We start from the raw sequence: 23,631 nt of genomic DNA, 5'->3' as shown, positions 1-23,631 counted from the left end.
ATGTTTTGTGCTTGTCAGTACTCTTAAAATGCTGGAATTCAAAAATGCATGACACTAACACACTCTGAAAGTAGTTTGACTTCCACTGCACTGTCCTTCCAGTTACTGTTTGTTCTGAAATGCGATTATGTGTTCTGAACTTGACTATGATCCCCATCTACTGTTCCTGTAGAGAATTACATATTAAAACACATTGTAGAGGGTATGAAAGCACAAGTTGGAGGAAAGTTCTTTAATAAAACAAACAACCCAATGGAAAAAAAGGCGACCAGACAAAAAAGCTGACTTTACCAAAGGACAAAGGAAGTATATTACTATATGAAGTCACATGGGAAAATCTAAAATTTGCATGCATTTTCTTCCCTTTTCTATTTTCCCATTTCTTTAGTTTCACTTCCTTTCTAAGATATCTGAAAGAACATGCCCTCCCATATATGTTTTTGTCCTTTGTAAAGGCATGTGTAATTTTTGTATTGTTAATTAAAATATCAGTGATAGAAATCATGAGTTTTGCCTAACTACTTTATTAGAAACAACTAGTAAACAGCCTTTTCAAGGGCAACTAGTAAAACAGCAGCATTACATTAATTTGAATAACTGCAGGGGGATATGTTTAGCAGTGAAGAGTTTGCCTCATGTTTCTGATTGAAGAGTCTCTTTCAACAGAATCTCTGGAGATGCAAAACCCCACAAGGAGATTTTACAAAGCTAGAAACTTCCCAGGTCACATTAAAACTCATCCATGCTAGGAAAACTTGTTGCTGGAAGACCTTATTGGCAATAGCTGAAATACCTAGTGCTGGGCAAGCTTAAAATGTTAGAGCCATTAATGGCACCTTGTGGAATATAGTGAAAATATTGGACAATTAAAATGAAATTACATCCAGATGTGATTGTATCTTCAGATAAAATTTTCCTAGAAGCATATGTTGTACTAAAGATAGGCAAAAATTGTTCTGACCCAATGTTTAATTTCAACGTTGACTATTAGTTAATGTATTTAGAGGGGTTTGCATCTTTAATCCTCACTCCTGTAATTTCTCCTTACGTGAGATCCAACGAGCCCCTTTATCCCTGTATTTACACGGGTTACAGGAATTACTTGCAGCTGAACTGAACTAGTGTTTCATGTCTTTTGTTCATTAGTTGTCCTGGCAGGTATTGCAGCCGACAGAGAAGTGGAAAAGCTACATAGAAGCTCTTCAGAAAGGCAAATGTTTGTCATAACAGGTACATTGGTTAGCAGATTATATTCGAGTTAGAACCACTCAAAAACTCCTTGGGATATATATGGAACAGTCAAGAGCTGGTTAAGTCTCTAACTGCTATCAGTTCAAATTATTTCTGTGTAGAAAATGAGATTTGAATGTTGAATTGTATCTCTCTCCTGAAGATGGAGCTCTTTCAGGACTGGGACAGCCAAAGGAAGCCAACTAATTAATTCCCTGATGAAGTGTAGCTGCGTATAGATAGGGTTCAATCAGCAAAACACAACTGCTCCTGCTGCATCGTTTAAAATATTTTAGGAACAAGCTGTGAAGAGGAGCTTTCAGTTTTATAAATAATTTAAGTGTCACTAATCGTGAATGTTGGGAAATGTGGATGTCATCTTGAATTTTCTTCCAGATTTTTCTGTATTTTCTTGTTTGTGTGTGAATTTCCTTGATGAAGTGACAGTGACCTGACGATTTAGCATCATATGTATAAAGAACGCTATATAGAAAGATATTATATTAATATAACAATACAGTGATGCTCCACTAAATTTTAGTATTTTGCTTTTTGCATAAAATCAAAGCCAAAGTAACTTATTTGAATGAAAAACACAAAGCACTGACACTGACAGGTACTTCATACTTCAGTCCTGCCAGATGAACCATCTCAAGTTTATCTCATCTGCATTTGGGTTCAGTCATAGGGGACCACAATCCACACAGAAAACCTAACAGCCCCGAATCTGTTAGCAAAGAACATGTTTTTGAAAAGTTATGCGATTTTTAAAAATATTTTATTTTTAGTTAATTTTATTTTAACTGATTGGCTTTGTTGATAATATTAATTCAACTCAACTTCTTCCCCAAGAGGGTGGTATATACTTACCTTCTGAAAGCTCTTTCATGCCAATCGATGCCACTGAGCATTTAGTTCCCCCTGAGGGCTAAAATCTATTTTTTATACCATAGAATAGCTGTAGTGCGTAGTCGGTATTTACCATAGATGTGAACTGTACCAAGGTCTGCACGGAATATCGTTTTGTGTATTTATTTATTTAATTAATTAGAAATTTGGGGATAAACACAGATATGCACAGGCTATTTTAAAGATAAAGCAACTCCTGCTGAAAAATGCGTCCTTCCAAATGGTCTTTGAACAGCAGCTTTTTGATCATATCCAGCTGGTTAGTGCCAGCTAGTCGCATGAACTCAGCGAGGAATGGACCCAAACCCACCCTTGAGAATCCTCCTGGGAACGCCCCGAAGGACGGAGCATAGCTTCAGGAACATCTGAGCGAGAGGACCGCGTTTCAGCTCGGCGCTGAGGAGCAGCCCAGGATCGCCATTCACCTCTCAGCGCGGGGCCGGACCGGGTGCCCGGCGCGAGCGGCCGCCGCGGGGTTCCCGCCGCTCCCCGGCCAGGGCCGCGCCGCGCTCGGATCCCCTCGGCTCTATTCGGCTCAAGCCGGAGCCGTTCGGCTCCTCCCGGTCACACTCGGCTCCGTTCGGCTCCCGGCGGTGCCCGCGCGGCCCCGCCCCCGCGCTGACGCGCTCAGCGGGCGCCTGGCGGGAGCGCGGTGCCAGCGCCGCTCCCGCGTCCCCAGCCATGTTCCCGTCGGCTCCCGCCTCCCCGCGGACCCCGGGCGGGTCGGCCCGCAGGACCCTGGGCAGCGCCGCGCCCAGCCCTCTCTCCCGGCCGGGCGGCAAGAAGGGCCTGCCCGTCGTGGCGGCAGCCGCCTCCCCGGTGCTGTTCTCGCCGGCGGCGCGGAGGAGCGGCTCCCTCTCGGCGCGGTGAGTCCCGCCCCTCGCCGCGCAGCCGGCCTCGCTGTTAGGAGCCCGAGCCAGTGTGGGGTACATTATAGTACTGTACATTAAAGCCGTACATACACGGTACCGCGTGTTCGGTGTTATGAATGCCTCTTACTAGGTTTTGAATTCGCGGGTTCCTCCAATATGTCCCTGTGTGATGCAAATGTGATACATGAAAATTGTAAGAACTTCCGTATTTAAAAAGAAGATAAAATTGTCAAAGTTCAGGCATTTCACACCCCTGCCCCTCTCCCCAGCTTCTTCCCCTGGCTTCTGCCTTCTATATGGATCAAAACTGAGATATGGCATGAGCCCCAGAGCAGTTTCAGGCTTCATAATCTCTTATCTCGGGAGCAGCTATTTGTTGTGTAGTTGAGATAAAGAGCATTGTCCATGTTCAGTTTTGGGGAACTTTTACTTCAAGCCTGCATAATAATTTTTGCTAACTGGGTGCAGGGATTGTCCACTAGCTATGAATCAACTTTTGCCATTTCACACAGGGAGGTCTGAGACATGATTGTGAGGAGAAATAAAAAGAGGGCATTAACTTGAAAAAGCAGAGAAATTTGCCCACCTCATTGTGTTCAGAAGAGACCACAGACATGTGCTATTCCAGAGAGAAGGTGGGGAAAGATGCAAAGGAGCTTTTATGAGTGGTAGGAAGTGCAGCCTCCACAGCAAGCTAAGGGTGGCAGAAGTGCTGTTGGATCTGAGCTGCCGTGGCTGTTTAGAGTGTTGCACAGTGTGTGCTGCCCTGCAGTGCCAGAGCTAGGGATGGAAGTAGACCCTGCAGTCAGAGAAGACTTTATTCTGTAGATAACCAGAGTGTAGAGAAGTTGAACTGTGAGTTGTTTGCTGGTGGAGTAATGCATATTCAAAGTCAGTTCTTTAAAAATAAAGAACTTTAAAATACTTTAGAAATAAATAAAAAACTTTTAAAAATAAATAAAGAACTTTAAAACTTTAAAAATAAAGAACTTGATGACAGCTAGTGACTTGTAAGGAAGTCCAAAGACCAAATTAATGGTCTAAGTGGTGTTCCCAGAGAAAGCATGTTTATTTTGCATAAATCTGTTTCTCAATAGATACTGAAGATTTAATGAAGTAAATGTCTGCTGATAAATAAGCAGAAAAAAGTTTACTGTAACTTTTTGTTTTGTTTAAGAGCGACTCCTACCAGAGTTATCCAGCTTCCTACAGCAACTGAGACTATTAACTATGATGTTAAGTCTTTTGGATCTTCTCTGCCTGTTAAGGTTATGGAAGCCCTGAAGAAGGCTGATGGTAAGAATTGATGTTATTTTTCCCCATGAAAATTGATGGGTGAGAGAATTCCTAACATGTCATTGATGCCATTGAAATGCTGACTTTACAGGAGAAGCTAAAATGTCTGTGCCTTGCTTTGAATCCAACCTGGTTATCTATGTAACAATATTTATAATAATGCCCCTGTGGGTGTGAATGCATGAAAATGCCCTTCAGGTGCTGCTTATGCAATTTATTGTAAAAAAACCAAGTGTATAAGGAAAGCTAATAGTGGGTTTTTAGTAGCTTTTACTTATTGGTTCTTCCTTACCTTTTTTACTTGTTTTGATTTTGCTGTGTCCTAGAGTGGATGCTTAATATTTTTCTTTATTTCAGTTCCCATTTGTTACCTCTTCCAATAGCCCTAGTGGTACAAAACTATCCCTGAGTTCAAGAAATTGGTCTGCTAAGCAATTTTTTCTCTGTGGATAAGTTTTTCCTTTATAGTAGATACAAGAGGAACTAAATATGTATCTTTAAAATAATGTTAAAATTGTTAAGCAATTTAGAAAGCTATTATAATCTGCCTAAATACATGGAAATGGGTTTGGGGGTTGTCTTTTCATTCTCAAAGGTTGAGGGTTTATCAAATGCATTTTTAAACTGGATGTAGTAATTCGATATGTTAATCAAATAGATGGAAATTCTAACATGAAAACTAGTTTAATAGAAAATATTTCTTATTTTCATATAAGAATGAAAGTTTATTGGTTTAAACATTACTCTGCAGCATTTTAAAAATCTGAATGCTTTAAAGAAGTTACTTTTTTATGTAGCTGATGACCAGCTGAGCGTTCAAGTGGATGAAAGTGGATGGGCCTGGCTGGTTCATAAGGAGAGGCTGATTATTTGGAAGATTGGTCAGTCTGCAGTAGCTAAGGTAACTGAAGGGTCAAGGTGGAAAGTCTATTTTATACTATTTCAGCTATGGTTACGCAGTTATGGGGTTGGGGGATTTTTTCAGCTGGAGTTTGTTTTCCCCCAAAGCAGCAGGATTTATATGAAGTCATGCTAACAAGAGCAACTGAAACTCAAGCTTTTGAGAGAGCTTATAATTTTTATATTCCTCTCTTCAGTTTTAATTGTCACCTTGGCACTAAGGTTAATTCTTCGTATTTTAATAGGTGTGGCTCTTAGGTTAGATAGTCTTGATAGAGATATTTTGATAATTAAAATCTAGTTGATAAGTTATGGGTTGGTTTAGATTATTCTGGGAGCAGTTTTCAACTTGCAACAAACCCCAAAAACATAGTTAATTTCAGAGGTACTGAACATATGTTTCACCTAGATTTCTTAGGTCAAGAATTTTTGTATCCCCTCTGGACAGTATTTCTTTCAGCATCGTTTCAGTGATGGTCAGAGGAAACAAAATCAAAGTTACAAAAATCAGTTTCTTTCAATCAGGACAATGTATGTTCCTTATACAGGTCCTGCACTTACAGGGGAGTGCCAGGTGAACACATTCTGTCACTTGAAGAGATTTTTCAAGAGATTAAAATTTTTCTGGTTGTTTAACTTCAAGGATGTAGGGGAGTGAGGAGTGTTTCCTCTCTCTACCCTGTTAGTACCTAATCAGTTCTCTCAAGAATTTCTAGTTAATTTTTGTTTATTATTGCATTAAGGAATAGTCGAATAACCCAATATTGTAGTGTGAGAAACACTCAGAAATAACTAAAGAAAACCAGTGATATTGGAAAATTTGAAGATGTTTTTTAGCTGTCTGCTGGTTGCGACAACCTTGTTGAAATTGTTTAATGACATTTTTTTGGTTCCTTTACACAGTGTCTGGGTTAGTTGAAATGTAGTTTTTAGCAGGATCAAAAAGTCCAAAGATTTTGTGGCAGAGGAATAAGTTCTTCCAGTCTCATATTTACTATGACGTCTCTTTCTTTCTTCCAGTTATCTCTGTGCAAGGAATTGCAGCTGCCACCCAGTGACTTCCAATGGAGTTCTAGTTTAGCAGCTATATCTTGTCTCAATGCTTCAGGTGAAGCACCTTCTCTTCAGGTGACCAAATTTTAAATTTTGGTGTTTAAAAGTGCCTTAAGAATAACTTTAAATATATACTTTTTTGTCAAAAGGATATATTCAAAGTATTTGAAAGCGTTTGATGGTATGCTATCTATTCAAAAGGTCAGGACTGATAGTTGACAAGTAAATACCTTTGAAGTAAACAAACTTCTGCTGGTCCTTTTAAATTGCACCATGTGCATCCTGTAGGATCAGATTAAATAATAGTTTTTCTAAAGATTACTTGACATGCTTTCATAGCAAACAAAAATGCAGTAAACCAAGAGGTGTTGTGTTAACAGTTTTGGTGTGTAAAATAACTTAAGTTAGAGCTGCAGTCTGATTTAATATTATTATCATCATCATCTAATATCATCATCATCATCATCTTGCCTGTTCTCTTAATTGTTTTTTCCCTTCAAGTCTCTGGCAATAATGGTTGCTACCAGTGAAGGTTCTGTGCGCTACTGGCCCAATCTTGCGCACGAAGGATCCTATACAGACACTTTCACAGACTTTGGAGGCTCTCTGTGCAGTTTCCTCACAGCAGTAAAGGTAAAACAGTATGATTTATATTAAAATACCAGTCTTATTCCTAATCTAAAGGTGGAAAAGTATGCCACACTTTATTAGTCTTAAATCTGCAATAAATATGGTTAAGGTAACACTATTTTTTGTCATTAGATTCCAAGGATTATGTGAGAGTTTAGTTCTGTTGTTTAACTGAAATTGAGTTTCATGGATAAAAATGTCACATAAAGCTAAGAAACTGAGTCTCTGCCAGTGCCAAGTACCCATGAGATGTTTGTCTTTTTCTAAGGATGCATTGTTTCTTGTTCAGCGTTTACCCATATGAACTGTCATAAGAAATTTTAGCTGACAGTAGAGTTTTCTAGAACGTGAATTTTTTTTATGTAGTTGCTTTTTTTAATGTAGTTGCTTTCTCTTTTTGTTAGGGGGGAAGCTTTATTTTGTCATCTTCCAGAGGTCAACTAGTCCGGTTGATACCTGATAGTTCTGGCAAGATTCATCAACATGCTCTGCCACAGGGACAGGGCATGTTTTCTGGAATTGGTAGAAAGGTTTCTTCTTTTCTGGGTATATTGTCTCCTGGAAGTGATGCTGTGGTAAGCTTGAGAAACATTCATCTTCTTTAATTTCTCTTCGTAATTTCTAGCCTGTGTTTAAGAAAGGAAAAAGACTGTGTAAGGATGTGTGATGACAAAAAAAACCATGACTCACTCACCTCATTTATGTTACTTATATTTCTTTGAAATTTGAAACAAAGACAGAAACCAAATGAATTTGTATGTTTTGTGAAGGCAAATGCTGGCTTACTCCTTAGCTCTGAATAAAAGGCAACTTTGGAATAGTAGTCCTTCCTGGGGAGTATGCAATGGTTGCATGTCCTGCCCCTTCCTAGTGATAGCCTCATTACTAATTGAAGAAACCAGCCTGTAATTCTTCTTTTCTGATTTAGCCATGCCAGGGGTTGATGATTGGCTTGAGTTTTGTCAATTAACTCCACAGAAGTTGGCAGGAAGTACAATAAATGTATTTAGTGCAGATGTTCTTTTATCTATAAAATTAGACTTTTCTTGGAAGTTATCATAATGCTCATCTTGAGTGCAACTTTTGTAGATTGCCCAAGGAAATGACTCTTTTTGTCAGTTGAGGGTGGGTTAGATTATTCTATTCAATTTTTCAGGCTTTCCTTTAACCTTTATAGCTATTTCATTTTTAAATGCAGATTTCTAGTGTCCTTTGGGATAGAGAGAGATCAAGCTTTTACATGCTAACAAGTTCAAATCTAAACAAATGGGAGATTGATGATTCATCAGAACGTTACATTCTCAGCTGGGATATCAACAGGATCCTGAAAGAACATATTACAGATGCAATTTGGGTAAGAGCCAGCCCAACTGTAAAGGCTCAGAGTGTTTGTTTTAATTGATAGCCTGTTTAAATACAGTTACACAACAGATATATTTCTTTTTTTAGGGATCTGAAAGTAACTATGAAGATATTAAAGGAGGAGTAAATATACAATACATGGATTTGCAACAAAATCGGTAAGGAAGTACACTTGCATCTGGTAAGACCTTCATTAATGAGATAAATATTTTCTGTTTTCCTGCAAAAAGTTCGTGTAAGTAATTGCAATTTAATTTTACTGGAGTGGAACTGTTGATTAAAATAAGCACCTTATATCAGGTAATTAGGTTATCCTATATTTCATGCTCTCATCTTTTTAGCATTACAAATCCTTTACCTGATATATGAATTCCCTTTACTTTTTTTTACTGTCATTTTATCAGGATTGTATATTTGTTTTGTCTTGACTTTAAAAACACAAAAAATAAGCAACTGTAATTTGTTCCAGCAGATGCAAAGAATTTAGTATCTCTTGCATTTGATTTAATTACATGAAATGACAACTGCCTTGGTTCAGTTTTGTACTGCAATATGAATACTGTTAATAAAGTGACTTGGAAGAACAAATAGCATAGTTTTTCTTTCTAAAAGAATAAAAGATTGAACAATATGTAGTTGAGATTGTAGTTAGAAAACCTTTTTTTGAGTGATAATTTATGAGCAAGTCAAATATGTAATAATCATCTCCCAGTGGTATGATATCTGTTGTTGAATAGTGATGGACTGGTCATACTTGCTGCAGCATGGCATCCTGGAGATCGTCCATGTCTTGTCTACTACACTCTGATAACAGTAGAAGATAAAGGCTATCAGATGTCTGATGACGTTGTTGTGGAGGTCACACAGTATAATCCAACTTTTCAGGTATGCTAATGGAGGTTCTGTTACTGACTTTAGATTAAGTTCTGTGTCAGGTTTTTGTCTAAAGGAAAATCAGTTTCCCTTGGAAGTATGTATTTGTAATACTCTGAGAAAAATGTGTACCAGCATCTCTTAATGTTTAATACTAACTATACTAACTGTATGTAAAGTTTATGCTTTGCATTTTAAGTTATAAGATAAAACCCTCAAGAATAAGTGTAATCTGATTTATTTTAATTTTTGTGCTGTCTTTGAAAGTTTCTGCAGAGTGATTTTATCACATGCTCTTGTAATCCATTTAGAACAGATCTCAAACTCTGAGACTCTTGTTGTAGGACGAGGAATTACAAGATCTGTTTTTTGGTCCTTGCTAGGCAGCTGGCTTGCTCAGAGGGGAGGACATTGGTTGTGTGTGGAGTACATTGTCTGTGCTGTGTCATCTGGAAGCATAAACCTGGGGATTAGATTGCTTTGGTAATCTTCTTCCACTCCTCCCTCTCTCCCCACTGCCTGTAATGGCATCTTAAAGGTCAAAGGTGGAAGAAGAGTGTGAAAACTGTTGAATAATTGATCTGTTTATTTATCTCTCCATGAGAAATTAGCTAGAATATAATGCATATGAAAGGGGAAAAAAACCCAGAATCTAAAATTTTAGGGCAAATTAAAAGTGATTTTGTTTGGTTTTTTAGGTTGTATTTTACATCCATCCCTCATTGTTAAAAAGTAAAATAAGTTCAAGCAGCATGGATTAGCATTTATAATTTTAAATGTTTAAGGGATTGATTACATTTGTGATATTGTTTGTATTCAACACTTTCAGTCAGAAGATGAGGTGTTGTGCTGCCTGGTAGTCCCAGATTACTTCAGCCATGCTGCTTACCTTTACAAGGAAGATGAAGTGTTTGCTTGTTCCTCTGGAACTGGCAGAATTTCCTTGCCACAGGAAAAAATCATATTTGGCATACAAGGTAACCTGCTGTGGAGGGAAATCACATTTTGTTGGTACCTCTTTATTCAATATTTTTACAATATTTAGATATCTCAGAAAGCAGTGTCGTACTTGTGCTCCTTTATTAAATGTTTCAGGTTGAGAATGTCTCCTGAGTGTATGGAGAAGTGCTGATGTGACAGCCAGTCACGCTATTACTCTACAGTGTTTCAAATCAAAATGAAGCAAATCCCTGTTCTTGGTATATGAAAGGATGGGGGCTTTTGCTTGTGGGGCTGTTTCCTTGGTTTTTCTCTTTCTGAACATTCACTGTGGGTTGATATTTTTCCTTGAAGTTACCTCAGTGCCAGATGTCTCTTGGTATGTCATCCATGACCTTCAAAGGTGTTTTCAAGTACAGCAGGAGCATCAGTCCTTAGTTAGAATTTGAATTAACTGAATCTTTAATTTTTTTCTTCATTTCTTCTCTTTTTTTCCTCTTTTTTTTTTTTTTAACACTCTCAGTATCTGAAAGTCTACATCTAGAGCAGCAAATAGTTCCACAATTTTTCTAAGTCAGGTGCAGTTACCAATTACTGTTGGTTTATTAATGACAAAAGTCAATAATTGTTTCTGACACTCTTAGGTTTTGGCCTTTAAATAAAGTGGTAATTATGTGCTTACTTTTTTTCCCCTCTCCTTATTTTAGGAGATAGTATTTTAGGAGCAGGTTCCTGTAATAGCCTTCCCGTCTTCTTTGCCAAAAAAAGTGGACTTGTCACTATCTTGTCCAGGGAAAATATTTCTGTGCTTCCTGAAGACCTTGAAGATGCCCTGTCCTCTTCTATTGCTGGACCAAGAAGTGAGGTAATGGTTATTTGCTTGCCTGGTTGAAAACAGGGTACAAATAAAGTGGGGGTTTAGGTCACTTTTGAATTTTCATTGTGCAAATCCTGGTTTGTTTGAGTTCAAAACTTTTTTTTTTTTTTTAACTAGTGACTCAAACACTTGAAATGAAGGCAGTTTTCAAAGCAAAAATTTTTACATCTGCCAGTTTGAGTAGCTTATTTTGTTTTCATTTGTTTCACCGTTGAGATTTCCATGAAATTTGCATCTTTTCCTTATAGGTGTGTTGCTGTCAATCACTAGGCCTAATATAACTCTGTAATCACTTGTTATTATTAACTGGTATTTTAGTGGAAGTCCTTTGTGTGACTGGGCTAATGAAACTGTTTTTCTTAACAAACTAATTTCTAGTTTAGTTTGTCTACAGTTAAACTGTTTTTGTGGGTGATAATATGCAGGAATACCTTTTGAATCCTGTCAAAAATGGTGTGTTTGAATCTTCAAATAATTATCATTAAAAATCAGATGGGCATAGTGATTGGTGTAAGTTCCTTTGCAAGATGGTGTGAATTTTGGTCAAACCTCTGTGTCACTTTCATTGTAACGTATCTTAGAAGTTTATGTTTGACATACTGACGACAACTGCTTCCAGGTGATAATTTTATTTTAAATCTGTGGCATTACTACTTTAAAAATTTGTTTTCATTTCATAATGAATATTATTATTTGTCTTGCAGCTGAAGTTTTTATTTTGCATTTTCAGAGTCCTGCATTTGATGCATCTGGTAGGCTAGAAGTTATAGCTCAAGAAGATAAAACCAAATTATTGAAAGCTGCTTTTCTACAGTACTGCAGGTAGAAATTGCACTTCATTTTTGAGACATTGTTTGCTGGTTTTGAAGGCACTCTGGTATTTGAGTAAGAGATTCTCTTGGTTAGGATATTCTTGTGCTGTTTTAGTTGTAGCTTTTTTTAAGACACACACATTTATTAGGAAAGCATTAAATGCACCTTGGGCTACTGTAGAAGGAATATGTGCTAGAAAGGAGCAGACTTCTGTAATCTCAATCACTTGTCACTTGCTCTGTATAAATTCTGTGGGTACATTTGTGACAGTGAAACAACTTTCAACTTTGCATTTTGACTTCTTTATTCTTTAGTAAGTGGCATTTTGTTGTTGAAAAAACTTTTTTGTCCTCATTTTTATTTGCCTAGCTGTTTTCAGTAATATTTTTGAATATACCTGTGGCCATGAAGATTAACTGGAAGGACAGACTTTGGGCAGGATGATTTTTTTCTTTCCGATTCACTGATATGGAAGAATGACTGGAAAAAAATACCCTGTTTGTCAAACTATCCTGATTAAAACAGTTGGAGTGTGGGAAGGCATGTGATGCTCCTGAAAGGTTTGATGTTGAGATGAGTGATGTAAACAACGGAGGAAAAGGAGAAAGAAGATAAACAGATCTGTAGGCTTAGATTAATTATATGTAGAGGGGACTGTTGTGAGCATTTATGTATTTAAAAAACAAAGCAAACAGCCCACACACCCTCTTAGGACTAATCTCCTTTAAGAGTCTTATAACTTGGAAAGAACAGGTTCATGATAACAGGAGGGTAGGAGTGCTTTTGCCATAAAACTTCATATGAGGTAAAAAATAATGAAGGGGATTAGACAAAGAGAATAAAGGATACTAATACAAGATCTGTAAACAGGCACAGAATTTAGACACAAAAAGTGTATCAGAAAATCCTGTTAAGTGAGGGTTTTTTTCTTTTTTATGATCCTGTTGGTTGATTTTATTTAACATACTTTGTTTCATTTATTTCAGGAAAGATATAGTGAATGCACAAAGCATGGTAATTGAGCTCTTTCCAAGTAATGCAGATCTGGAGTCTGATGCTGAGCTGGATAGAGCAGTGACTCAAATCAGTGTGGACTTAATGGATGATTACCCTGCCTCTGATCCAAGATGGGCTGAATCTGTACCTGAAGGTAAATATAACATGTTGGTTTTTGAGTTTTTTGGTTTGTGGTTTTGTTTGGTTGGTTGTTTTGTTTTGTTGTTGTTTGTTTTTTGGTTTTGTTTGTTGTTGTTGTTGGTTCTTTCTGAAGTAATACCTATAACATTCTAGATAACATTATACTTTAGGCTTTGCAAAGAAGTGTCCCTTGTCCTCTATCACCACTAGATACATTTCCAGAAAGACTTAAAGATGCATCTTTTGATATTACCAGATAAACTTGCAGTCTGCTGTGATTAGTTCTTGACTTCATACAGTAAACAAAAACAGCAAGGAAAAAATATTTCTGAGAAGGGTATTTTGTGCAAGGATCAGGTGATGTTACTCTAGTTAGTATTCCCATGATTCCTTTCAAATCCAAAAATTTTCCAAAAAATAGATGTGTGAAGAGACAGGGATTATTTGTTCATTCTTAGCCCTGTTGTCAGTGTGACTGGACAGCTTCAGGTCACCATGGATCCAGTGAACTGGTGTTCCTCTGGGGCTTTGGTATTTGTATCTGCCTGAAAGAGAACTAGAGAAATTGGTTTATGGGTATTTGTTGAACATAAAGGATTAAAACAGACATGTTTTCAGCAAGAAACTTCTTTGTTCGTGTTTTGGTGTCTCTTACAAGTTTTAATTTGAAAGTGGCCTCAAACCTCTAGGCAGTAGTTGCCAGTTACAGAGTAGAGGCTTAATTTGAAAGTTCATGTAAATATTTACATATGGATGATATTTTGTTGTTTTTGTGGGGCAGCCAGTTGGAAATTGCCAGGCATAACATCCTCACTATTTTCTGAATCAACTTAATTTTTTATTTGGCAGTCTGTCCATGCTTATTCCTGACTAAAGCCAGAAATGAAAATTGATAGCTTCTTGGAAATCGTCTTGCTAAGTTTGCTCAGTGATAGCTCTTCCAAGTTTTTGTCTTGATATTATAAGCACACTTAGTTTATACAAAAAATCTGGATGCAGAGTCAATTAGATCTGAATGCCTGCTAACACTGTAACTTCTAGCAGCTGTGGTCTAATGCATAATAAATTTAGCAATAGTTAGTCCACCATGAGGATAAAAATATGAGTCTGGATCCTACTAAAACTAGAATATGCTCATGAGCTGCTATTTCAGCGGCATAATGAATTGAATATTTCAGAATAGTACTGATCTAAAGATACTTTATTTCTTCTAAAAGCTTTTCTTCAGCCATGATTGAGTTGAAAAAGATTAAAAATAGCATGGTAAGCAGTATATAAATGTGTGTGCACATACTGTAAAAAGTACCAGTGTGGTACCACTATAAAAAATGACAGATCAGTTTACCTCAGAGGCACAAAACATCCAGAAATTAAGATACCAAGTGCTCTGACCTAAGATTTTACTTTTTTTAGAAGCAGCTGGTTTTAGCAACACATCTCTCATTCTTCTTCATCAGCTAGAGGATAAGACAAAAGCACATTCGTTCTTCATTGAGTTTCTTCATCAGGTAAGTTCTACTGTTGGTATCAGCACACACAGTTTATTATTTTGTCTTGATTCCTCTAGAACACTGTTTAAAGTGCATGGGGTGTTTTGTTTTGGTTTTTTTTTTTAATAAAAGGTTGGTGTGTTTGAGCGTCTGGGCAGTTTTCCAGTGCGAGGGATGCCGATGGCCACTCGACTGTTGCTCTGTGAGCACGCAGAGAAACTGGCAGCAGCTATTGTTCTCAAGAATCACCACTCCAGGCTGCCTGAGCTGGTGAATGCTGCTATACTGATTGCATTGAACAAAAGGGAATGTGATGTTCCACCAAGCCTTACCCCTGCTGATGTGTTCTTCAGGGAGGTAAGAAACCTGTGGTTCCTGAATTACTGTATAGCCTTGCACTTAGTAAATGTTACAGTTCTTTGAAATGTACTTTGAAACTTTTCCCTATAGAAAAACTTTTCCCTCTAAAACTGTAAAATTCAATTCAGCTTTACACAACTACCCTTTACATAGGGATAATGTGGTAGTATTTCCCTCACTTTGGTGTATGTGCTTTTTTGTATCTGCAGCTGAAATGCAATTTCTGACAAATTTTATGTAGCAGAAGTAAAGTTACAATTTCCAACTACCCAGCGTGGATAAGCAATGAAAAGGACAACTGAAATTCTCTAACACATAAGAAGATGCACGCTAAATTATGATTTTTAAGGGATGAACTGAAGATTATGAAGCTTTCCAGATTGGAGAGCTGCTTTGATGAGCTGTCCTGGCTGGAATTATATTAGTTCAGTCACTGACAATTTTTGTCCTTTCTAACATTAGTCAAGCTAAGTTAGTTCTCAGTTTATGCTGCGTTCCGGTCAAGTGCTCCATTTTTATTTCTTTCTTCCTTCTTGAGAAGAACTATGCACAAAACATTTATTCTTAGGAAGTTTTTTACTGCAGAGAACAATAGTTGCTAAGGGAGAAAAATAAATATAAAAGAAAACAGAAATAATAGTCTGCTATTTTAAAGCAGATATGTTATCCAGTATACTTTATGTAACAAAGATTCTGCTGCCAAATATTCCAGAAGATGATGGAGGAAAATGCTAAATGCTTTTTGTCTTCTGCTAACTTGTATGAAGTTGTCTTCAGAAATGAGGATTTTTTTCTTTTCCTTTCAGATTTAAGTCAAGAAAGAAGGTATTTTTTGTAGTTTTAAGTATTGTATGAACCGTAAGCTGGTTATCTCATTGTGCATCAGGGTAGTTGATGCCTTTTAATATTTTTGGCCATTTATGTGGTTAATACTAATGTATTCGTTTTCTATACAGCTCTTGGCTTTCAAGTATTAGCTGATAGTGGACATGTTTGTGTTCAATGTAACTTTTCTTTCTATCTTCAAGGTATCCCAGATAGATTCCATCTTTGAATGCTTATTAGAAGAGGAGGAACAAATCCTGAAAGACATGCCCATTGAATCAGTTGAGTGGGCCCAGATAGTCGTCAATGTGAACAACATCATTAAGGTACAGAACTGCCTTAACCAAGATGTTTGTGGGAGGGGAAGATAAGCATCAAAGGGCACAGAACAAGTTGAGTGTAGCACATCCGAGTTACTGACACGTGAAGAAAAATGAATGTGCTTTTCACATGTCCAAATACAGCAGGAAGGAAAAGACAGCCTTGGGTAGAATTAGGGACATTCCTTTCCATTCTGAGCCACTGTTAAAGATAATTTGAGAAGTTGCAGCTTTGTTGGAAGTTGTGAAGTCATGATTATATAGGAAAGAGTCAAGAGCTTGTGTTTGAGCACTGAGGTTTCTTGCTCAGTCAATCGGTCCCCTTCTGTCCAGCTGAGGAAGTGGTGTAGGAAGAATGTGGGTATTGAAGGAGCATTTCAGAATTACAAAAGACAGCATCTTTTGTGGTCTGTGTATACTGAGGTAGGCTTTAAAATGCTGACATCCTTACCTTTCAATAGGATATGCTACAAGCTGCCTGTCAGTACCGTCAGTCTAGAGCCTCTCTATATAAAACAGGAGAACTTCCAGAAAGAGAACCTGAATATATTCCATGGACAGGTGAGAAAATACTATTACAAGTTCATAAGTTTCAGAACACATGAATTTCAGTCTGAATTTTTAACTTTCTGTTAAAAGCTACTACAGTGTTGTCAGTGAGAGTAAGTGAAAATGAAGTTTTCATCTGGGGAATGAAATGGGATGAATCCATGAACTCCAGTCCAGTACTGATGATGCTTTTTTAAAACTTGCATTGCAAATTTGATAATAAAACCACGAATTTGGGAAAGAAAACTAATTTTAGAATTTTTGTAGGTTTTTTTTTAATGCATTGGTTCTGGTTGGCAGATCTGTGGGGTACATAACATTAAAATAAATCATAAAATATCATAAAATGTGATCCATAGCTGTTTTAAAAGGACTGATGATTCTCTACTTGCATAAATGTTGTTTTGTTTTGATGGTTTAAGAGTGTGGAAAACTATCAGAACAAATGTTCTCAGAAGCAAGCACTTTCCATTTGATGCTTAAGCTTCCTTGTAGCCTCTACATGTAAAACACATTTGTTTAGTGCTTCTAGGAAGTCTTGCAATCCATATTCTTCCTCACAAAAGCAGGACCCATGCAAACTCTTTTGATCTTGTGTTTTGATGACTATATCAAAGTATCTAAATCAGGTTAACAGAAGTTGCCTTTTCCTTGTGTGTATTCTCTTACTTTGCTTAGAAATAGTGCAAGTAATTCCTTTTCTTCTGGAAAAAGAGCTGATGTTGGTAGTTGGCAGCATAGATCTGCATAGTTCAGGCTTTTAGTTTACCATGTCTTGGCCCAGTTTAATACGTAAAAGTAGATGGGAGTAGTTGTTTATTGCTGGGGGTGGAATGATGACTGTATTACTTTTATTTTCAAAATTAAAACAGTTATTGGCTTTTTTTCTTGTATTTTTTTTATTATACATAGCAATGTTTTTCTTTCACTTTGCTACAGATTGCTGTGGTGATTGGATTATTGCTTTAATGTTCCCTGTGTTGTTTCCCCAAGCCTCCAGTGGCGTCCGCGCGGCAATAACGCGTCAGCACGGTACCATCCTGAAGGTGGTGTATCCCCAGGTGGACAGCAACCTCCGCAGTGTGGTGGCCGAGCAGCTGGTGGCTCTGCTGGATTGCTTCCTGGATGGCTACGTTGCTCAGCTGAAGTCTGTGGATCGTCTGGCTGATCAGGAGCGGTACAGCAGCGTGGAAATGGAATACGTCCAGAAAAGATCCGAGCTCTTGTCCCCTCTCCGTGAGTGCTCTCTGTGTTCTTTAACACAAAGATAAAGTGGTCCATTCGATGAGGAAGTGGCATCTGTGTATGAATTCTGCTTGCTTTACAGTGGCTTTCAGAGTACAAATGGCTGGTCTATGATTTAATGAGATAATTACAAAATAAAAGCAGATTACAAGTTAGCATCAAGGACCGCACTCCATGTGTGTACCTCCTGTTAAGACGCCTGGGTGATTGAATTTTTTGTGTTCTGCTAACTTGTTGCATTTTTCTGGCAGTTTCTTATCTTGTGCTGCCTGGCTGAAAGTAGCTCTGTAAATGGATTCTAAATGTTTATATTGTTGCAAGCTGAGATAAACCTACATGCCTGAAAGCTTGTTTGGTGTTTATCAGTGAATAGTTACTTTCTGAAGCCAAATTGTTTAATAATTGTACCCATTGTTTAACGTGTTGGATGTGGTCAAATCCTGAATGAGTAAACCACAGAAAAGTTCCCTTTTGAAATGGCATTAAGTTTGTGTAAACACATTTTAGTAGCTTTGGAAAGTTTTGGGGTTTTTTTTTTTGACTGCAGTAAATTATATAAGTAGAACAATCTAATGATAATTTTTGAATGTTCTTAGAAAAATCTTCATAAAATTATCATTGGCCACATTCATGTGCTCTGTTAGCTTATAAATGCATTTTATATCATTATGTTCAGTCTAAGGTTCATGTTTCCTTACAAACAGAACTAAGTCTTCTGCTGACTCTCTCATGTTTAACTGAACAAAAAGGAAGATTCTAAGTAGTTTCTCTTCAATGCATGCCAAATTATCCTTATTTGTTCTGTTCTTTTTCAAAAGCCTATGGCTGCTGCTTTTTTGCTTTGTGTATTTAAGTGGCTGTTATTGTAGATGTTAAGTCATGGGTGGAATTGCCTCCCCCAGTGCAAATAGCAGATGATGCTAACTTCCAGAGGAAATAGAAGACGTGATGCCATTTAGTATTCCCTTTTTCCCTCTTGTGCTGTGGGACAGAGATTGTAGGTCTGTGAGCGTGCGTGTGCACGGGAGATTTATGCAGGAGGGGTGATTTGTGCAGGAGGGTAATGTTCACTTGGGAATGTATGAGTATCTCCTCAATGGCAACACTTGAAACTTCTTTTCATTTTTCTGGTCTCAGAAAAAGGTGTTTTTGATAAACTTCTTTTTCTTGGTCGCTTAGTTTCCCTGGGACAGTACCAGTTGGCAGCTGCTTTAGCAGAGAAGTACTGCGACTTCGATATCCTGGTGCAAATGTGTGAGCAGACAGACAACCAGGCCAGATTACAACGCTATATGACTCAGTTTGCAGATCAGGCAAGTCTCTTCTATTTCCTTTAGGCAGTGTTTTATAAGAAGTTTGTACCTGAAATGTTGCAAAATATATTATTTCTTTCTGGGGTTTCTTTTTCTGTTTTTTTTTAATGCTTATGTAATTATGTATACGTACAGGGGTAATGTGGAAAATTGAAGTTGATATTCACTGTAAAATATTCAGTGGAGTATTTTACATTGGGAAGGCAAAGCTAGCCAGCAGAAATAAAGGTACTGCCTGTATGGGCAGTGTCTTTTCAAGGGGCCTTTTTGTGCCCCAGATATGTTCTCTCACTCTCAGCATTTTGTGGTTTCTTCACTCAGGTGCTGTTGTCATTACACTGTTGTTTTATTAAACTAACATAATATAAAATGGAGGATAATTTCCAAAAGAGATGAAATTGTTAAATCTGTAAATAGAAAAGTAATTAATGTGTAAAAGTAAAAGTAGTTAGGAAGAGTAGGAAGGTAGGGCTGTTGCTTTGGGGTTTTTTGCATTGTCCTGCTGTGTATTTGTTGGACTGTTTTTCCATTGTCTGTTAAAATCTAGTGTAAAAATTAAGTGTGCTGAAATATTAGAAAGCTTAAAGATGGTAGAGATTACTTTAAATGTGTGGGACTGGAACAAAAAGGTGTTAATTTGAGAACTGGTGAGATTAATTTGTTTAGCTTTCCATAACTATTGGGGAAAGAGAAATCCTGCAGTCTACATGTTTCCCAGTAAAGAGAGTACAAACAGGTTGTTTAAATAACAAAAACCAGAAGTATCAGTAACAGACAGAAATTACAGTAAACTTTTAAAATAGTGCATCTTAAAATGCTCAGCCTGACTGTCAATGGGGATAAGTTATCTTTTTTCCCCCTCTTCATATGCTTTATTTTAAAGGGGAAACGTAAAACTTCCAGAAAATAAGTTAACTGTGGCAAATGTAGAGATGAATAGATAAATCTAATGGATAGACTATCAGACTGATGGCCTCTTCAGACTTGATTTTTAAATTGTTAATGCAATTAAAATTTACCATTACTCTAGTATTGTCCTGAAAAGACTAAATTAAATCTCGAACAGAAATCCTGATTAGTTATTTCACATTCAAGTTTTTGAGTATAAAATAGGGTGGTTTTTCTTTTTAAAAAAGAGAGGTATTTTTAAACAATGCCTGAGAGAAGGAAGGTTACAGGATAATTTGTAGGTAGGAAGGAATGTTTCAAAAACAGTGACAGCTGAAGTAAACTTATTTATGAAAGGAAATAGTAAGCATAGAGTTTTGAAGGGGGCAAAGAAACAAGTCTGAAAATGAGACAAGAAGAATTGTGATTGATGTGATTCCTGTTCTTATGTATTAACATGAAGAATTTACTTTTGGCACTTCCATCACTTTAATTGAAGGATTCTGTGTTTATCAGCATCTGTTGCAGAGAGCTCATGAATGCTTTAAACACCTTCTATCAGGACTCTTAGGGGGATTTTTATCAACTCTGTAATTTCTGTTGTGTGTGTGTGTGTCTGGCTTTATTAAGCAGGTTCTTACTATTTTCTTACTAATTGTATTTTAAAAAGCGTTTAGAAGGCAAACCAGATATGAAATGTAACTTTTAAAATTTGTTCATATTTCTGTTATGTTCAGAACTTTTCAGATTTCCTGTTCCGCTGGTATCTGGAAAAAGGAAAGCGAGGAAAGCTGTTATCTCAGCCTATTGCTCAGCATGGACAGCTGGCCAGTTTCCTGCAAGCACATGAACATCTGAGCTGGTTACATGACATCAACAGCCAGGATTTGCAAAAGGTAGGGTTTCTTAAATACAGCCACATGGAAATACCACATATTGAACAGGTCAGGTACGTATTCAAGTAGGTAATTTACTGAGTTATGACTCTTCCCCATCAAAAGACGGCTTATCCAGATGAGTTAGGGGAAAGATTGCAGATATTAATTTGGTACTTTTGGAGTACCAAAAGCCTCCCTTCAGGCACCATCTGGTATCTCATGTAAACCACTGCACCATGTAATGGAAATTAGGGCTGCTTTTCATCCCTGGCTGGTGGCTAGTACTTTTTACGGAGGAAGTTTGGTTTGGCTATGTGATCACGACTTTGATGGAATTGGGGATTTATAGTGAATATCAATAGCATTATAATATTATCCAGCCAGGGAAAAACTGAAACTTCTCTTTCAAGACTAACATCTTAAAGCTAAGGAATTTGGAAGTATCATGAAAGTAAAAAAGCTATTGGTAACTTTAATCACTTACATTCATAGTTTAAAGTATTTTTAATAGCAAATATGCATGTGGATAGATTAATGTGACATTGTTTTTAAACATGATCATTTTTTGGCTTCCGGGCTTTCAATTTACATCCCCTCTTCTTGCTAGTCAGTCTTTCCGTCATTCTGCTAGACTTAAAAATGCATTTCATTTAACAGTTAAAAGTATTTCAAATAAAAAATGGCTTCTTTCAATCCACATGCACATTTGTTAAGCATAAAAACCATGGAAACATTTATCCTTCTGCAAATTCCATGTTCATAATGCTGTATCCCTCTTATACAAACAAAAAAGTCCCACCCACCAACCCCAACAAAAAAAAAAAAATAAAAACCACTCTGAGAATACTGTAATATTCCATTTGTGTCAATTGAGGTTTTCTATGTCATGGCAAAGCATTTTGAAGAGGGGCTAAGTATTCTAAAATATACATTTAATTCTGTGTAGGTAGTTTATTTCTGACTAAGTGCTCAGAAACTGTTCCTTTGTCTGATAAACAAATTCTTGCCTCTTTATTTGGTTACTGCAGAAGTTATACACAATTCTGGTTTTTCAAATTCTCAGATTAACAGGTAAAACAATCTGCATGAAAAAGTGTTCTGTCAAAACATATTTGCCTGGCTTTTATTGCAAAGAATTGAATTAGATCCTAAAGATACAATGTGTGAAGTTGCAGTTTATCCTTTGAGAATGCGGTAGGTTTTTTTTTATTTGCGATGAAAAGATTTTTTAAATATTTTGTTGGAAGAGAGATCATCTTCTTAAAGAGTGTAATGCAGAGTTTCACTGTGGAAATTGTACAACTTTTGAAACTAAGGGTTATAGTATTACAATCAATAAGTAGCTGGGAGACTTCTGTTCAGATAAAATTCTTGTCTGTTAACCCTCTGATCCTAATTTACAAAACTGATTTCTAACATCTTTATCAATTTTAGGCTCATAGAACGTTGCAGACTTTAGCAAATATGGAGACACGATATTTTGCAAAGAAAAAAACACTTCTTGGCTTGAGCAAATTAGCTGCGCTGGCATCGGACTTCTCAGAAGACATACTACAAGAGAAAATAGAAGGTAAGAAATAAAAGCAGGGCAAAGTGAAGAAAAGACTTAACTAAATTACTGAATTAGAATCCCATTAATTTTGGAGATTGTTGATTTTTTTTATGTTGAGGGTGCTGACTTAGTGTGGTAAGGATAAATGGGCTGATGATTTTGCTCATTTTAGGAAGCAAAAGGAAGACAGCATGAGGCACTAACCTCAGTGTTCACTTTCATCTGTGAGTTAGGACTACAAGCGTGGCAAATCTGTACCTTTCTGCTTTTTCTACTAATGTGTATAATATTAGCAAAAATAGCTACTGCACCTGTACTTTGAGTAGTAGCTGAAAGTTGTCGGCCATTCACACTGAATGTATTTTAATGAATCTGCATTTTGTATTTCAGATGCAAGGTTAAAACTAATTAATTTCTTAGAGCCCGTTTATAGAATGGCTTTCACTTTTGAATTCTTCTCAAGTCTGAGCTTGTTAGGCTATACAAGGAAATTCTGTAACTGTGCTGTAGTGCAGTAATGCAGTTGCAAACATATACAGTTGTGATCAAGAAGTGCTTTCTCAGGGTTTTGCTCTCTATCTAGGAAGGTTACCATGACAGTGTTTCACTGTACTCTGTCTGAAATTATGTGAACAGGAGAGGTAGAAATATCTATCCTGCTTCATTACCAAATGCAATGGTTCCACTGCTCTGCCATTCCTATCCCTTTGGAAAAATACTGTTTGTGCAGCACATGTGCTGTTCGTTTGAGAAAGAGCAATTTTGCTCTACTGGTTGAAGGATTCTGGCCACCAGGGGGAAGCTTTGGAATATGACTCAGGGTTGCTGCTCAAGCTTACTTCTGTTTATCTGCATATTTATCCATCTGTGTAATGAACAGATCTTAAATCCTGTTGAAAAAGCCTGGTAATAATTAGGTTAACTAAGTAGGCTTTAAAAATTATTTTTAGCACGTAATAATAATGTATTATCTGCCTTTTAAGTTGTATAGCATTGCATGAAATATTGAAGTTTAAATATGATTTTTTATCACTGTGAAAATGTCTATGCTGATGTGAAGAATATCACCTTTATATAGGAAAATTTTAAAATGACAAATGAGATCATCAAAGCTTTATTTCAATGGACTAGAGGACTTTAAAAATTTGTTCTGGACTGCATTCTGCAATACATTTCTGAGTGGCAGATGAAGTAGTTATTAAAACTTAAACTACTTGTGTGTCACTTTCTTATTGATAAAGAAAGACTAATTATTTCTGCCACATTTTGCTTATTCCTCTAAACAGATAAAATGCTCCACAGAATTAGTTTCCCTATACT

At 37.0% G+C, this 23,631-nt stretch overlaps 1 protein-coding gene across 2 annotated transcripts in view; it reads left to right on the top strand.

The window, feature by feature from the left end:
- Nucleotides 1-118: 118 nt before the first annotated feature.
- Nucleotides 119-23,631, top strand: part of NUP133 (nucleoporin 133) — a 31,514-nt gene continuing 8,001 nt past the window's right edge. For both annotated transcript variants that reach the window (XM_038131935.1, XM_038131936.1), the window contains exons 1-21: nt 119-3,005; nt 4,189-4,307; nt 5,105-5,208; nt 6,228-6,335; nt 6,762-6,893; nt 7,295-7,465; nt 8,089-8,244; nt 8,340-8,410; nt 8,990-9,137; nt 9,955-10,102; nt 10,772-10,929; nt 11,672-11,763; nt 12,741-12,904; nt 14,305-14,399; nt 14,514-14,738; nt 15,770-15,892; nt 16,348-16,447; nt 17,429-17,671; nt 18,860-18,993; nt 20,619-20,777; nt 22,194-22,329. In XM_038131935.1, coding sequence (XP_037987863.1) covers nt 2,821-3,005; nt 4,189-4,307; nt 5,105-5,208; nt 6,228-6,335; nt 6,762-6,893; nt 7,295-7,465; nt 8,089-8,244; nt 8,340-8,410; nt 8,990-9,137; nt 9,955-10,102; nt 10,772-10,929; nt 11,672-11,763; nt 12,741-12,904; nt 14,305-14,399; nt 14,514-14,738; nt 15,770-15,892; nt 16,348-16,447; nt 17,429-17,671; nt 18,860-18,993; nt 20,619-20,777; nt 22,194-22,329 — 2,971 coding nt within the window. In that variant the 5' untranslated portion in view covers nt 119-2,820. The remainder of the gene's footprint in view (nt 3,006-4,188; nt 4,308-5,104; nt 5,209-6,227; nt 6,336-6,761; nt 6,894-7,294; nt 7,466-8,088; nt 8,245-8,339; nt 8,411-8,989; nt 9,138-9,954; nt 10,103-10,771; nt 10,930-11,671; nt 11,764-12,740; nt 12,905-14,304; nt 14,400-14,513; nt 14,739-15,769; nt 15,893-16,347; nt 16,448-17,428; nt 17,672-18,859; nt 18,994-20,618; nt 20,778-22,193; nt 22,330-23,631) is intronic.

Source organism: Motacilla alba, chromosome 3 (genome assembly GCF_015832195.1).
Source record: "Motacilla alba alba isolate MOTALB_02 chromosome 3, Motacilla_alba_V1.0_pri, whole genome shotgun sequence".
NCBI lineage: Eukaryota > Metazoa > Chordata > Aves > Passeriformes > Motacillidae > Motacilla > Motacilla alba.
This window is presented reverse-complemented; position numbering and strand designations above follow the sequence as displayed.